The 16,652-nt window shown below is 40.1% G+C and overlaps 1 protein-coding gene across 1 annotated transcript; it reads right to left on the bottom strand.

Annotated features, from left to right (window-relative positions):
• Positions 1 to 665: 665 nt before the first annotated feature.
• On the bottom strand, positions 666 to 12,398 carry adgrg2a (adhesion G protein-coupled receptor G2a). The gene is made up of 16 exons (XM_032551651.1): positions 10,832 to 12,398; positions 7,702 to 10,795; positions 7,479 to 7,597; positions 7,266 to 7,402; positions 7,024 to 7,177; positions 5,763 to 5,918; positions 5,155 to 5,277; positions 4,976 to 5,018; positions 4,790 to 4,893; positions 4,576 to 4,700; positions 3,570 to 3,838; positions 3,378 to 3,477; positions 1,997 to 2,283; positions 1,790 to 1,891; positions 1,234 to 1,347; positions 666 to 1,157 (listed from the first exon to the last, which is right to left on the bottom strand). The coding sequence occupies exons 1-16, from the start codon at positions 11,774 to 11,776 to the stop codon at positions 1,063 to 1,065; spliced, it is 5,967 nt and encodes a 1,988-aa protein (XP_032407542.1). The 5' UTR covers positions 11,777 to 12,398; the 3' UTR covers positions 666 to 1,062.
• Between the last annotated feature and the right edge of the window lie 4,254 nt (positions 12,399 to 16,652).

Raw genomic sequence — 16,652 nt, 5'->3', positions numbered from 1 at the left:
TTCCCGCTTGCGCAGAATAATGACGTTTGTCGAGCATCGATGACGTTCAGGTCGGATGAACATGACCAGTGCCGTTCAGATTCAGGTCACATTTGAAAAGATCAAATACGTATCGGATTTATAACCGCATATCCAAGTCGTCTGGGTCGGAATCGAAAAACTCCGATCTGTGTTGTTCAGACTGTCACGAAAAGATCAGATACAGGTTGAATTCAGAAAAATAATTAGAAATTGGGTCACTTCCAACTTCCAAATGGTTCAGAAACTGCTAAACCTAATTGAAAGATGGCTTGTTGCAGTTTATTTTTACGTTTGATGATGGTGGTCAATCTATTGTTTTTATCAGTTTCTTTATATTACATTGAGTCTTAATTTCACTGACTGAACAAATACAATTTGACATATTTGTGAAGCTATTGGTGTATATAACTGTGCTACTATACTGGTGCAGAGTTATCAAATAAATGTATAATTCAGTACATTAATTTCTGTTTCTAATTTAAAAAAATAAACGTTTTAAGTCAATTCAGCACTTATCAAATCAATATCATGCGATACTAAACCTAAGACAGCTATATCGGATTTGAAAATTGCATTGGTGCTTCTCTATTAAACAGCATATTTAGACATAAATTGCACAAAATTCTTCAGATACAAAGTTAGATGTTGAGTTTGGCACAGTTTTATTATGATTATGTAAATTCATTGACAGCAAAGCAGCATCATGACAGTCAAACTGCTAAAAGGCTCCTATTACACTCATCATCTTACAGTTAAACGATTGAGTCTCAGCTAACAGTGAAATATTTAGAATTTTCAGTCATAAACAAGCCATACCTCTTCTAATGTTCTTCTTGCATTATTAAAAAAATAAATATTTGCCCATCTGTCTGTCTATCTATTTATCTATCTACTTTCATTGTGGAAATAATGACATGTCTTGGTCTCCTGTAGAAGTTGGCTTTTTTCAGTCTTCCTCTGCTTTGAAATATTTTCCTCCTTCATTCAACCTTTTTTAGACTTCATCTACAATTAGATTCCAGGCTCACTAATCTCTTCCCATCAGGGTTCGCCTTGCAGAGACGAGCTCCGCCAGCGAAACTCAATGAGGACAACGTTGCTGTTGGAGAAGTCCGATATTCCGCTAAACACAGAGCCTGGCGGGAGGAAAAACATTGATTTGGGATGTTGTTGTTGCACAGACAGGAAAAGGAAATGCACTGCGACACGTACTGTTGCTGTTGGTGAGGTTGCTGCCGAGGGAGGAGCTACGGTTGCTGTGTTGATTAGCCGATGTTGTAGCCGTAGCAGCCGACAACTTGTTCTGTGTGGCAGTCCGGCTCCATTCTTTGGAAAAAAATACACAATTACATCTAAGTCAGGCTTTCTTGGTGTGTTTTTTAGGCCCTTATTATGTAACTATATTTGGTAAATGAAATAAAACATTATTCTCATTACTCCAGTCTAATCTTTCAGTCACTAATATAGTTAAATAAAGTGAAAAAGAGCAACTAAATCTAATAGAATCCACAATTTAGAGTAGAACTTAGCTTAGCCATAGCTTGTTCTGGGCAAATTGAAAACGTCCAAAGTAATAAAATACACATATTATGCAACTCAAACATGAATAGACTGTAACTTACCAGTCTTATGGATGCAAATTCTCATAAAAACCATAAAACTACCTAAGAACAACTTCTGCTGATCGGCACTGATTCCTGAACAAAATATTACTCACAAAACGGCGGCGCCACCTAGTGGCGAAGCTGAGAACTGCAACGCAGCTCACCTGAGTTCTCAGCCAGACGCAAATTTCCGCAACACAGAAACGTCCTCCACATCCTGCGGACATTTTCCTTTACCGCACAGTGGAAAATGAAGACAAACAAACCTACACAAGACATTTTTATCGATTATAATGCAGTTTTAAAATAAATAAGTAAGGATATGTTTTGTGCTTAACATTAAGAGTGGATTAGCTGTGATTAGCGCTCACCTAGCAGAGAGTTGCATATGGTGAACAGGTATAAAAAGGCGAGCCTGGCTTTTCCCCAGGCAAACAGAGCGAAGCCCCAGGTGAGGCCGAGCAGCAGGACAAGGCCGATGATGCTTCTGATGTCGGTCATGGAGCTCCGGTTGGGAGACTGGTTGTGAGGGTTCTGCTTCTTGATCCGGGACAGCTGGACCATGACGACGATGAAGACCACCAGACACAAGACAAAAATGAGGAGGAAGTAGGCGACCACGCCCACATAAAAGGCGACGTCGTTACGCAGCCAGCAGCTACAGAGACACACACGAAAACAGGCTTAATGTGGGCGAAAGACGGTATGCTAGCAGAGAAGCTAGCCAAACATAACAACATAAAGTCGGCTGTGATGCTACCATTCCAACAAAAACTTAATTTCTAAATTATGAAGCAAAATGTGATGCATTATGAAAAAGATTTACACATTATTCTTTGTGTTTCCACGTAGATTACGAGCAAAGACACCTTTACACAAATGTTTGTGCTAGCTAACTACTAGCTCAAACAAAAGTAGCTTGCTACTTTGCTGAAGATAGTTGAAACTATTTGAATTCTAATTATCATGCAAACTAGCTGTAGCTCTACAGCACAACTAGCTGCTAAAGTAAGCTATAAAACGGTTAAAATTCTTTTTATTGAAATAAAATTTCAACTTGTAGCTTTTGTTTCATACTTTTTAGCGTACCTAACTGAAGCAAAATAAAAGTATCTTCCAGAAGTTACAGCTTTCATTCTGGTGGGCTTGTTTATGTTCCATGTATTGATTAAATAACAGCTGCTTGAAATTAAATTAAGTGTGTATATTATGAATGAATAAAAATTAACACCAAATCCTGTTCTTGTTTACAAATGCCTAGCATTAGCATTAGCAGAACAGCTAATTGGTACAATTAGAAAAGTAGAAACGTTTCACTTTAAAACTTTTCATCTTAAGAATTATGTTACTTATGCGTAGTTGTAATAGTAGCATAATCTTGTTCTTACATTAGCGTTAGCAGAACAGCTAGTTGGTACAGAAGGTTAGAAAAGTAGCAATGCTCCATTTTAAAACATTCCATATTAAGAAATTATGTTTAGTTTTGCGTAGTTATTACAGTAGTAACAATTTGAAGTTTTTTGTTCATCTGTGTTGTTTAGGATAAGGAATATTATCAATTGTGATTAAACCTAGCAGCAAAACCTTATAGTGTTTGTAGCACCATAAGACAGTGAATCCTTTATTTTGAATTTGCTTACAATATCTTAACATAAATATTCCCAAGAAAATGCAGCTGCAATTTTATGGATATTTTTGCATGTTAGATGATTGAATGTTGGAGAAACTGGAGAAAAATAATAAAAATCGTACAACTTGTCAGACGTCCCATCTTCGTATTTTCCATTTGGAACCAGACCGTAGTTGTTTTTGTCCACTGCTACAATAATGACCACCACAATGAGAGGAATACCTGGTAGCCACAGTAATTAGACAAAAATGGTTGTCAGTACAATTAAAAATAAACACATTTAACTTTTGGAACGTAATTTAAACATCTCTTACCCCAACCCATCAGGGTGAACTTCAGCATGTATTTACTCAGGTAGGGCGTGAACACGCGCACGATGCTCAGGTACATGTGCAGAGCTTCAAGCCCCGCCCACGTGAACGAGGACAACAGGAAGTAGTGCAGGAAAAAGGCAGTGCTGATGCACAGGTTGACGTTTTCGTAGTTGGACAGCCAGCCGTCCAGCAGAAAGACCAGGTTGAGGAACAGGAGGGACAAGCAGAGCTGGACCAGGATCTTGGCTGGAATGTCACGGAGGAGTTTTCTGCAAAGACAGATTCATCATTATTTACAGAAATAACCAACGGAGATGTAGAAGTCTGTAGTTTGAGTGACATAAGAAGCTTATATATCTTGCTGAAAAGTTACTTGTAAGTTAGTTTGTCTTATTTAAGTTTTTGTACTAGAACAGGGGTGTCCAAAGTGAGGCCCAGGAGCCATTTGCAGCCCTCGGAATTATTTTGGGCGGCCCTTGATTCTAAGTGCAAAGCTAGAAAATTAGCATTTTCGCAGAAAATGCAGTGTGGATGTTATTTACTGAATGATTTTGGTGAAAATGCAAACATCCCACCTAAACAGTATTAGAAATCAGTGCAAAACAGTGCTTACAAAGCTAAATTAGAAGGTCACAACAGTTTATAAGGTAAAATAAGCTAGAAAGTTCAAACTAGCTAAAATACTAATGATTGCATCTCGGCTAGCACTTGCATGTTGACCTACAGTAACATAAAATCAACATTGGTGACATTTTTACTGATGCCAGGCTGTTCAAAAAAGATACAATTAAAATTTTAAAATGGAAATTGTAAGTGTATGTTTTGTTTTTAATCTGGCAAACTTGGAAAAAAAGCTACAGGTATCTGACTACTTTACTGTATGCTTATTTTGTTTATTTAGTATGTAAAAATAAAATATTTTTTGTGATTATAATTAAAACATGACATTTTTTTAGACCAAAAATCCTTGGTAAGATTTTGTGTTTTTGCAGTGTAGTGTTCTTACTCAAATAACATATATGTTATCAGGGTGACGGCTAGAAAAACCGCAGATATTCCACATCCAACGTAGGTGATGAAAGTCAATATCATGGCCTGCTGTGGGTCAGGTATTCCCTCTCTGGATAAATCCTGTTTAAAGTGCAAACAGACACAAAATAATCAGTAATTTAGGTCACACCTTTGTATTATTTTGTAAAAGGAGAAACGTTTAGAAATACCAGCAGTATCGCAAAGGAGGTGAGATGATTGCAGCTGCAGGTTGTGTATTCAGGAGTGGCGCTGACGACGAAGCAGCCGGTGTCATCCCAGCCCCCCGAACCGTCTGAAACAAAAAAAAAATGTTGATGTTGAGTCAATGTCAGAGTTTTCTAAAGCTGCTAATGGACCTGAATGTTTGCCCTCACTTTTCTTTGTGAAATTCCAGAAGACGCATGATGTGACGTTATCCTGCCAACCAAGAAACAGAAAGCAGGATTTTAAAATGGGAAAAAGAAGTCTGTTGACAGAATTTAGCTTTATTGTGATGTTACTGGTAAATTCTGTTTTGAAGGTTTTATCTGTGTATTTTTTGCATTATACTCACATGAGTTAAATTGCTGTGAGTGATGGTAAACGTGATGTTCTCCGTCAGGTTGCTGATGGACAGATTAGCCACACTGGACCCGAGAACTGGACTGACAGCCGTTCGGTTGTCTAAACTGGAGTCCTGCAAAATGAAATGAGTTTTTTCATCAAACATGTCTCAAAGTTGAATATATGAGCAGCTTTTTACATCCTGAACTGAGTCAAAAATATTTTCTTGAATGATTAACTGCAGTGTTTGCAAACAAATTGAATTAATCTGGAGCAGTTTTTGCAACTGTCAATGTAATATTCATAGAGTTTAGGCAAACTATGTAAAATTAAAATCTGTGAATACTTGAGATCCCCTCTAAAAATGCTTATAAGTTTCTGCTTTAATATCTCAAAGACGTTGGACTTATTTGGGAAATGTGCAAAGCTGCTGCATAGACAAATGAAAAGACTTGTCATGAAAGTTATATGCAAATGTATTCCTTCATCTACACAACTGTGCCCTCCTTTGTGTTGGTCTATTCTACAAAACCTCCAATAAAATACATTGAAATCTGGTTTTATGATGACAAAATGTGAACAAATTTAAAACCAGGGAGCCCATCAGCAGAAATGTACCTTAAAGAGGGAATTTGTTTTGTAGAAAGTGAACTGGACTCTGCTGGCCTGTTGCTTCTCTTCATGACTGAGACCTGATGTTATGGAGGAGGGCAAGTCCACTGAGCCCAGAGCAGGAGCTGACCTTTTGACCCGGGAACTCCTGACACGTCGGAGCTGGAGAAAAAAGGCAAAAGCAAAATACAGAACTGACTTTATGCATAATACATCGTTCCTAACTGGTTCAAATCGCAGACTTTTGACATGAGGTCGGTGTTAGGTCAAAATTAAAACCAGAATAACCAAAGTTTCCTAACTTCACAATAACAGTAATAAGAAAAGGACATCTGTTGCTGTAAGATTGTCTCTTACTCCTCTGGTTGTAAATGGGATTACTGGTAAATCTTCAGAAATGGAGCCCAACTTTATCTGTTTGAGGTTCATTGCTGCTCAGTGTTGGTGGAAGTCTGGTAAATGGCTCATATACTAGCATAAATGCCCAGCTTTTTTAAATTAGCAACTAGAAACAGTTAAAGCTCTACCATTAATACAATTTCAATACTGTTTATATGGACTTCAGGCTTATTCGTACCTGGTTTTGTACATAAGCTCTGCAGTGTCACCCCTTTATGGATCCATTTTGTACCTGTTAACCAACCATTTAATTTACTGTTTTAAGCACTTCAGTCTCAAACTGAGACTGTTTGTCAAGTATTCCTAGTGAAAGTGTCTATCTGTGTCCTACAAAGTAAATCAGGACCTTAATCAACCTCCAGATGACAGATATTGTCTATTAGGCTAATAAAAACACATGAAATCACGAGAAGACTATAAACAATAAAAAAGGGAGGTTTGGAACTGATAAATATTTGGAACATACTGTATGTATGCCATGACATGCAAAAACACAAAATCTTACCAAGTAGTTTTGGTCTAGTTTCTGCTGCAAATATTTTAGTACACTTCAAGTAAGACAAATTAATTTAAAAGCAACATTCTTGCAATAAATAGAGGCTTGTTTTAAGTAGTTTCTCAATACTGATGGAAAAGTTCTAGCAACATAGCAGATTATTTTGCTTATAATAAGACAATATTTCCATTTTATAGGAACTATTTACTGAAAAAAGCCTCTATTTCTTGCCAAAAAGTTACTTGTAAGTTAGTTTGTCTTATTTCAAGTGTGCTAAAATATTTGCACTAGAAACTAGATCAGAATACTTTGTAACATTTTGTGTTTTGCAGTATGTAAACATTTAAAATAAACAAATCTTTTATGGATTACCTGTACATCATTGATGTCTAAAATCTCAACAGAGGTTTCAGGAAAGTTGGTCCAGTCCACTGTCTTTACTGCCAGAACCAGAGAGGCTGAGGACAAGACGGCGATGTCAGCGACTTCCAGCTTAAGAGCCAAATTATCGACCATATGAATCAATCTGTCATCAACAAATCAAAAAAACACATTATAAAGAATAATAATGGCTGTAGTCATGAGTTGGTGTTTGAGGCGCATATCAGTCAGACCTATTTGTTGATCCAGACAGAACCTCTGGGTCACCATTTATGAGCTTGCTTATGACATCAAGGACTTTTTTTCCCACTGATTGAGATACAGTTGGGCCCACCAGAATTTCCTTCAGGTCATCCAACAATTTAGACACCTGAAATATGTGTAAATAAAGCTATACTCTCATATTTTACAAGAACAACAGAATTTCAGTTCAGCAGTTGCTTCACCTGAGAAGAGTTTAGCTTAGACACATCTTCTGTTTGATTCAACAACTGATTTGCCTGTTCCTCCTTACTTTTCGCACTTGTACTGGAATTCACAGTGGTTGTCAAAGTAGTTCCCGTCCCTCAAAAAACAAAAAGATCAACCCAATAAGTTAGAAACCTTGATGGTTTTCTTTTTGTTCTACAAAACTCTGACTAAAAATTAGAAGATATAATCTTTACTCACCGGCCACTGTGGTTGTTGTAGTTTTGGTGGTCGGGAGAGTTGTTTGCGTAGCGGATGAAGACTCTTTAGTTGTAGTTGTGCTTTTATTTGTTGGATTGTGAGTGGTCGTAGTTGTAGAAGCAGTGGCAGCAATGACAGGAGTCGCTGAGTTGTAACTTAATGGTTTATTCTCTTGAACAGTGCTGACAACTGCGGTGGAGCTGCTGTAATTTTTGGGTACAGTTGTCAAGTGAGTCACACTGACTGTGGTCTGGTTTTCAGTCCGGTTAATAAAAGAAGCTTCTGTTGGTTTTGTGTTGTCAGGAACTGAAGTCCTACTTTCTGTAGTAAAGTGTGGACGTGTAGTATTGGTAACTTTTGTCGTAGCTGCTACAACTGTCGTGCTTTTGGCAGAGGTTGTGTTTTGTTGTGGTTCTACAACTGGTGCAATAGTTGTGCTGAAGAAAGTCGTTGCCTTATGAGGTGGTTCAGTTGCTGTTGTGTAATTGATAGAAGACTTAGTTGTAGTGTACAAAGTGGTGGAATCATCATGTTTAGTTGTGTTGCGTACTGCTACAGCTTTGCTAGTTGGGTTATTGGGTGGTGCAGTTGTGAAATCATGTCTTAGTGTAGTATTATACATATTTGTAAAATTGCTGGAGATGGTTGCTATGTTCGGATTTGTTGTGTAATTGTTGCTTGACGTGTTTGGTTTGTGTACGGTTGTCAAATTGATGCTAGGTTGAGTAGCTTCGTAGGCTGTTGCGTGATTGTTTCTGGTTGTAACTTGGTGCTCTGTTGCATAGGTGCTGCTGGGTGTTGGAGCATTGCTTTCTGGTAAGTAACTCCTGCTGGATGTTTGGTCTGTTGTATGAATGTTGATAGTTGTTGTCTTGTGTTCCATTAAGTAACTGGCTGTTGTAGCAATATATAGTGCTGTGCGATTGTTGCTTGGTGTTGTGGCATTGTAGACAGTTGTTTCATTGTCAATGAGTGTGAGAGACTTGGAGGGTGTGGTGTTATTGTTGCTTGTTGTTGTAGGATTGGAGGGTGTTGTGTTATTGTTGCTTCTTGTTGTAGGACTGGAGAGTGTTGTGTTATTGTTGCTTCTTGTTGTAGGACTGGAGGGTGTTGTGTTATTGTTGCTCCTTGTTGAAGGATTGGAGGGTGTTGTGTTATTGTTGCTTGTTGTAGGATTGGAGGGTGTTGTGTTATTGTTGCTTCTTGTTGTTGAAGGATTGGAGGGTGTTGTGTTATTGTTGCTTGTTGTAGGACTGGAGGGTGTTGTGTTATTTTTGCTCGTTGTTGTAGGATTGGAGGGTGTTGTGTTATTGTTGCTTGTTGTTGTAGGATTGGAGGGTGTTGTGTTATTGTTGCCTGTAGAAGGGTTGGAGGGTGTTGTGTTATTGTTGCTTCTTGTTGTAGGACTGGAGAGTGTTGTGTTATTGTTGCTTGTTGTAGGATTGGAGGGTGTTGTGTTATTGTTGCTTCTTGTTGTAGGACTGGAGAGTGTTGTGTTATTGTTGCTTGTTGTAGGACTGGAGGGTGTTGTGTTATTGTTGCCTGTAGAAGGGTTGGAGGGTGTTGTGTAATTGTTGCTTTTTGTTGTAGGATTGGAGGGTGTTGTGTTATTGTTGCTTATTGTAGGATTGGAGTGTGTTGTGTTATTGTTGCCTGTAGAAGGGTTGGAGGGTGTTGTGTTATTGTTGCTTGTAGGATTGGAGGGTGTTGTGTTATTGTTGCTTGTTGTAGGATTGGAGGGTGTTGTGTAATTGTTTCTTTTTGTTGTAGGATTGGAGGGTGTTGTGTTATTGTTGCTTGTTGTAGGACTGGAGTGTGTTGTGTTATTGCTGCTTGTTGCAGGATTGGAGGGTGTTGTGTTATTCTTGCTTGTTGTAGGGTTGGAGGGTGTTGTGTAATTGTTGCTTGTTGTTGTAGGATTGGAGGGTGTTGTGTAATTGTTGCTTGTTGTTGTAGGATTGGAGGGTGTTGTGTTATTGTTGCTTGTTGTAGGACTGGAGGGTGTTGTGTTATTGTTGCTCGTTGTTGTAGGATTGGAGGGTGTTGTGTTATTGTTGCTTATTGTAGGATTGGAGGGTGTTGTGTTATTGTTGCCTGTAGAAGGGTTGGAGAGTGTTGTGTTATTGTTGCCTGTAGAAGGGTTGGAGGGTGTTGTGTAATTGTTGCTTCTTGTTGTAAGATTGGAGGGTGTTGTGTTATTGTTGCTTATTGTAGGATTGGAGGGTGTTGTGTTATTGTTGCTTTTTGTTGTAGGATTGGAGGGTGTTGTGTTATTGTTGCTTGTTGTAGGACTGGCGTGTGTTGTGTTATTGCTGCTTGTTGTTGCAGGATTGGAGGGTGTTGTGTTATTCTTGCTTGTTGTAGGGTTGGAGGGTGTTGTGTTATTGTTGCTTGTCGGACTGGAGGGTGTTGTGTTATTGTTGCTTGTTGTAGGATTGGAGTTTGTTGTGTTATTGTTGCTTGTTGTAGGACTGGAGGGTGTTGTGTTATTGTTGCTTGTTGTAGGATTGGAGTTTGTTGTGTTATTGTTGCTTGTTGTAGGATTGGAGGGTGTTCTGTTATTGTTGCTTGTTGGACTGGAGGGTGTTGTGTTATTCTTGCTTGTTGTAGGGTTGGAGGGTGTTGTGTAATTGTTGCTTTTTGTTGTAAGATTGGAGGGTGTTGTGTTATTGTTGCTTGTTGTTGTAGGATTGGAGGTTGTTGTGTTATTGTTGCTTGTTGTAGGATTGGAGGGTGTTGTGTAATTGTTGCTTTTTGTTGCAGGATTGGAGGGTGTTCTGTTATTGTTGCTTGTTGGACTGGAGGGTGTAGGGTTATTCTTGCTTGTTATAGGGTTGGAGGGTGTTGTGTTATTGTTGCTTGTTGTAGGACTGGAGGGTGTTGTGTTATTGTTGCTCGTTGTTGTAGGATTGGAGGGTGTTGTGTTATTGTTGCTTGTTGTTGTAGGATTGGAGGGTGTTGTGTTATTGTTGCTTGTTGTAGGACTGGAGGGTGTTGTGTTATTGTTGCTGGTTGTTGTAGGATTGGAGGATGTTGTGTTATTGTTGCTTATTGTAGGATTGGAGGGTGTTGTGTTATTGTTGCCTGTAGAAGGGTTGGAGGGTGTTGTGTTATTGTTGCTTGTTGTAGGATTGGAGGTTGTTGTGTTATTGATGCTTGTTGTAGGATTGGAGGGTGTTGTGTTATTGTTGCTTGTTGTAGGATTGGAGGGTGTTGTGTAATTGTTGCTTTTTGTTGCAGGATTGGAGGGTGTTGTGTTATTGTTGCTTGTTGTAGGATTGGAGGGTGTTGTGTAATTGGTGCTTTTTGTTGTAGGATTGGAGGGTGTTGTGTTATTGTTGCTTGTTGTAGGATTGAAGGGTGTTGTGTAATTGTTGCTTTTTGTTGTAGGATTGGCGGGTGTTGTATAATTGTTGCTTTTTGTTGTAGGATTGGAGGGTGTTGTGTTATTGTTGCTTGTAGGACTGGAGGGTGTTGTGTTATTGTTGCTTCTTGTTGTAGGACTGGAGGGTGTTGTGTAATTGTTGCTTTTTGTTGTAGGATTGGAGGGTGTTGTGTTATTGTTGCTTATTGTAGGATTGGAGGGTGTTGTGTTATTGTTGCTTGTTGTAGGATTGGAGGGTGTTGTGTTATTGTTGCTTGTTGTAGGATTGGAGGGTGTTGTGTTATTGTTGCTTGTTGTAGGATTGGAGGGTGTTGTGTTATCGTTGCCTGTTGTAGGACTGGAGAGTGTTGTGTTATTGTTGCTTGGTGTAGGACTGTAGAATGTTGTGTGGCTATTGCTGCGTGTTGTAGAATTGAAGGGTGTTATGTGATTGTTACTTGGTGTTGTGGCATTATAGAATGTTGTGTTACTGTTTGGTGTTTTGGGTATGTTGCTGGGTGTTGTATCATTGTGAATTAGAGTGCTATTGTTGCTAGGAGTTGCTACATGATGTTCTGTTCTGCCGGGTGTTGTAGCATTGTAGGCAGTAGTTTGTTCATAGGTGCTAAGTGTTAAATATGGCTTTGTGTAATTTGAAACAGCAGCTGTTAAAAGATTGTTTGTCTCTGTAGTTCCATTCTCCAGTTTCATTGGAGTATGGGTTGGAGATGTTACATTTTGTATGTTTGTAAAAGATGGAGGACTGGTATTACTTGTAGTATTTGCTACTATGTTGCTTTTGGTACTTTTATTGTTTGCTGTAGTTTCATTGTCGTTTTTTGCTCCACTGTTGGTAAAGAAATCTGGTGTAGTTATGTTGGACACTGCTAAGTGACTGGTGGAGGGTGTAACACTAGATGTGTCATAAGTTTTTGTTTCACTGGATGGTAGGACATTAGTTGAAGGTGCAGAACTGAGGAGCGGTTCAGTTGTAGTTTTAGTAAATGTAGTTGTACCATACGTTTTTGTTTCACTGGATGGTAGGACACTAGTTGAAGGTGCAGAACTGAGGAGCGGATCAGTTGTAGGTCTAGTGGATGTAGTTGTACCATGCGTTTCTGTTTCACTGGATGGTAGGACACTAGTTGAAGGTGCAGAACTGAGAAGTGGTTTAGCTGTAGTTTTAGTGGATGTAGTTGGACCACGAGTTTGTGTTTCATTGGCTTTAAGGGCACTGGTTGAAGGCACATAACTGGTGGGGGGTTCATTTGTAGTTTTAGTGGATGTAGTTGCACCATAAGTTTTTGTTTCATTGGATGGTAGGACACTAGTTGAAGGTGCAGAACTGAGAAGTGGTTTAGCCGTAGTTTTAGTGGATGTAGTTGGACCATAGGTTTTTGTTTCACTGGATGGTGGGACACTAGTTGAAGGTGCAAAACTGAGAAGTGGTTTAGCTGTAGTATTAGCGGATGTAGTTGCACCATACGTTTTTGTTTCACTGGATGGTAGGACACTAGTTGAAGGTGCAGAAATGAGGAGCGGTTCAGTTGTAGTTTTACTGAATGTAGTTGTACCATAAGTTTTAGTTTCACTGGATGGTAGGACACTAGTTGAAGGTGCAGAACCGAGGAGCGGATCAGTTGTAGGTCTAGTGGATGTAGTTGTACCATACGTTTTAGTTTCACTGGATGGTAGGACACTAGTTGAAGGTGCAGAACTGAGAAGTGGTTTAGCTGTAGTTTTAGTGGATGTAGTTGAACCATGAGTTTGTGTTTCATTGGGCTTAAGGGCACTGGTTGAAGGCACATAACTGGTGGGCGGTTCAGTTGTAGTTTTAGTGGATGTAGTTGCACCATAGGTTTTTGTTTCATTGGATGGTAGGACACTAGTTGAAGGTGCAGAACTGAGGAGCGGATCAGTTGCAGGTCTAGTGGATGTAGATGTACCATGTGTTTCTGTTTCATTGGATGGTAGGGCACTAGTTGAAGGTGCAGAACTGAGAAGTGGTTTAGCCGTAGTTTTAGTGGATGTAGTTGGACCATGAGTTTGTGTTTCATTGGCCTTAAGGGCACTGGTTGAAGGCACATAACTGGTGGGAGGTTCATTTGTAGTTTTAGTGGATGTAGTTGCACCATAGGTTTTTGTTTCACTGGATGGTAGGACACTAGTTGAAGGTGCAGAACTGAGGAGCGGTTCAGTGGTAGTTTTAGTGGATGTAGTTGCACCATAGGTTTTTGTTTCACTGGATGGCAGGACACTAGTTGAAGGTACAGAACTTAGGGGCGAATCAGTTGTAGTATTAGTGGATGTAGTTGCACCATAAGTTTTTGTTTCATTGGATGGTAGGACACTAGTTGAAGGTGCAGAACTGAGAAGTGGTTTAGCTGTAGTTTTAGTGGATGTAGTTGCACCATAGGTTTTTGTTTCATTGGATGGTAGGACACTAGTTGAAGGTGCAGAACTGAGGAGCGGATCAGTTGCAGGTCTAGTGGATGTAGATGTACCATGCGTTTCTGTTTCATTGGATGGTAGGGCACTAGTTGAACGTGCAGAACTGAGGAGCGGTTCAGTGGTAGTTTTAGTCGATGTAGTTGCACCATAGGTTTTTGTTTCACTGGATGGCAGGACACTAGTTGAAGGTGCAGAACTGAGGTGCGGATCAGTTGTAGTATTAGTGGATGTAGTTGCACCATAAGTTTTTGTTTCATTGGATGGTAGGACACTAGTTGAAGGTGCAGAAATGAGGAGCGGTTCAGTTGTAGTTTTACTGGATGTAGTTGTACCATAAGTTTTTGTTTCATTGGATGGTAGGACACTAGTTGAAGGTGCAGAACTGAGAAGTGGTTTAGCTGTAGTTTTAGTGGATGTAGTTGCACCATACGTTTTTGTTTCATTGGATGGTAGGACACTAGTTGAAGGTACAGAACTGAGGGGCGGATCAGTTGTAGTTTTAGTGGATGTAGTTGAACCATGAGTTTGTGTTTCATTGGCTTTAAGGGCACTGGTTGAAGGCACATAACTGGTGGGCGGTTCAGTTGTAGTTTTAGTTGATGTAGTTGCACCATAAGTTTTTGTTTCACTGGATGGTAGGACACTAGTTGAAGGTGCAGAAATGAGGAGTGGTTCAGTTGTAGTTTTAGTGGACGTAGCTGCACCATAAGTTTTGGTTTCATTGGGAGTGAGGACATTGCTTGAAGGTACATAACTGGGGGACGGTTCAGTTGTAGTTTTAGTGGATGTAGTTGTACCATGCGTTTCTGTTTCACTGGATGGTAGGACACTAGTTGAAGGTGCAGAACTGAGAAGTGGTTTAGCTGTAGTTTTAGTGGATGTAGTTGGACCATGAGTTTGTGTTTCATTGGCCTTAAGGGCACTGTTTGAAGGCACATAACTGGTGGGAGGTTCAGTGGTAGTTTTAGTGGATGTAGTTGTTGCATAAGTTTTTGTTTCATTGGATGGTAGGACACTAGTTGAAGGTGCAGAACTGAGGAGCGGATCAGTTGCAGGTCTAGTGGATGTAGATGTACCATGCGTTTCTGTTTCATTGGATGGTAGGGCACTAGTTGAAGGTGCGGAACTGAGAAGTGGTTTAGCCGTAGTTTTAGTGGATGTAGTTGGACCATGAGTTTGTGTTTCATTGGCCTTAAGGGCACTGGTTGAAGGCACATAACTGGTGGGGGGTTCATTTGTAGTTTTAGTGGATGTAGTTGCACCATAAGTTTTTGTTTCATTGGATGGTAGGACACTAGTTGAAGGTGCAGAACTGAGGAGCGGATCAGTTGTAGGTCTAGTGGATGTAGTTGTACCATGCGTTTCTGTTTCACTGGATGGTAGGACACTAGTTGAAGGTGCAGAACTGAGAAGTGGTTTAGCCGTAGTTTTAGTGGATGTAGTTGGACCATAGGTTTTTGTTTCACTGGATGGTAGGACACTAGTTGAAGGTGCAAAACTGAGAAGTGGTTTAGCTGTAGTTTTAGTGGATGTAGTTGGACCATAGGTTTTTGTTTCACTGGATGGTAGGACACTAGTTGAAGGTGCAAAACTGAGAAGTGGTTTAGCTGTAGTATTAGCGGATGTAGTTGCACCATACGTTTTTGTTTCACTGGATGGTAGGACACTAGTTGAAGGTGCAGAAATGAGGAGCGGTTCAGTTGTAGTTTTACTGAATGTAGTTGCACCATAGGTTTTTGTTTCATTGGATGGTAGGACACTAGTTGAAGGTGCAGAAATGAGGAGCGGTTCAGTTGTAGTTTTACTGAATGTAGTTGCACCATGCGTTTCTGTTTCATTGGATGGTAGGGCACTAGTTGAAGGTGCAGAACTGAGACGTGGTTTAGCCGTAGTTTTAGTGGATGTAGTTGGACCATGAGTTTGTGTTTCATTGGCCTTAAGGGCACTGGTTGAAGGCACATAACTGGTGGGAGGTTCATTTGTAGTTTTAGTGGATGTAGTTGCACCATAGGTTTTTGTTTCACTGGATGGTAGGACACTAGTTGAAGGTGCAGAACTGAGGAGCGGTTCAGTGGTAGTTTTAGTGGATGTAGTTGCACCATAGGTTTTTGTTTCACTGGATGGCAGGACACTAGTTGAAGGTACAGAACTTAGGGGCGAATCAGTTGTAGTTTTAGTGGATGTAGTTGCACCATAGGTTTTTGTTTCATTGGATGGTAGGACACTAGTTGAAGGTGCAGAACTGAGGAGCGGATCAGTTGCAGGTCTAGTGGATGTAGATGTACCATGCGTTTCTGTTTCATTGGATGGTAGGGCACTAGTTGAACGTGCAGAACTGAGGAGCGGTTCAGTGGTAGTTTTAGTCGATGTAGTTGCACCATAGGTTTTTGTTTCACTGGATGGCAGGACACTAGTTGAAGGTGCAGAACTGAGGAGCGGATCAGTTGTAGTATTAGTGGATGTAGTTGCACCATACGTTTTTGTTTCACTGGATGGTAGGACACTAGTTGAAGGTACAGAACTGAGGGGCGGATCAGTTGTAGTTTTAGTGGATGTAGTTGAACCATGAGTTTGTGTTTCATTGGCTTTAAGGGCACTGGTTGAAGGCACATAACTGGTGGGCGGTTCAGTTGTAGTTTTAGTTGATGTAGTTGCACCATAAGTTTTTGTTTCACTGGATGGTAGGACACTAGTTGAAGGTGCAGAACTGAGGAGTGGTTCAGTTGTAGTTTTAGTGGACGTAGCTGCACCATAAGTTTTTGTTTCATTGGGAGTGAGGACATTGCTTGAAGGTACATAACTGGGGGACGGTTCAGTTGTAGTTTTAGTGGATGTAGTTGTACCATAAGTTTTTGTTTCATTGGATGGTAGGACACTAGTTGAAGGTGCAGAACTGAGGAGCGGATCAGTTGTAGGTCTAGTGGATGTAGTTGTACCATGCGTTTCTGTTTCACTGGATGGTAGGACACTAGTTGAAGGTGCAGAACTGAGAAGTGGTTTAGCTGTAGTTTTAGTGGATGTAGTTGGACCATGAGTTTGTGTTTCATTGGCCTTAAGGGCACTGGTTGAAGGCACATAACTGGTGGGAGGTTCATTTGTAGTTTTAGTGGATGTAGTTGCACCATAGGTTTTTGTT

This window comes from Xiphophorus hellerii, chromosome 21 (genome assembly GCF_003331165.1).
Source record: "Xiphophorus hellerii strain 12219 chromosome 21, Xiphophorus_hellerii-4.1, whole genome shotgun sequence".
Lineage (NCBI taxonomy): Eukaryota > Metazoa > Chordata > Actinopteri > Cyprinodontiformes > Poeciliidae > Xiphophorus > Xiphophorus hellerii.
Note: the sequence above shows the minus strand (reverse complement) of the source record. Positions and strands in the feature narration are given on the sequence as shown.

What these genes read in the sequence shown, in the direction of transcription:
- adgrg2a (XM_032551651.1), bottom strand. Translation starts at nt 11,776, where the DNA reads ATGAAACTGGAGAATGGAACTACAGAGACAAACAATCTTTTAACAGCT. An exon ending in CCTCCTTTGCGATACTGCTG is followed by an intron (nt 4,701 to 4,789) that starts GTATTTCTAAAC and finishes CACTTTAAACAG; the next exon opens with GATTTATCCAGAGAGGGAAT. An exon ending in CAACCTCACCAACAGCAACA is followed by an intron (nt 1,158 to 1,233) that starts GTACGTGTCGCA and finishes TCCTCCCGCCAG; the next exon opens with GCTCTGTGTTTAGCGGAATA.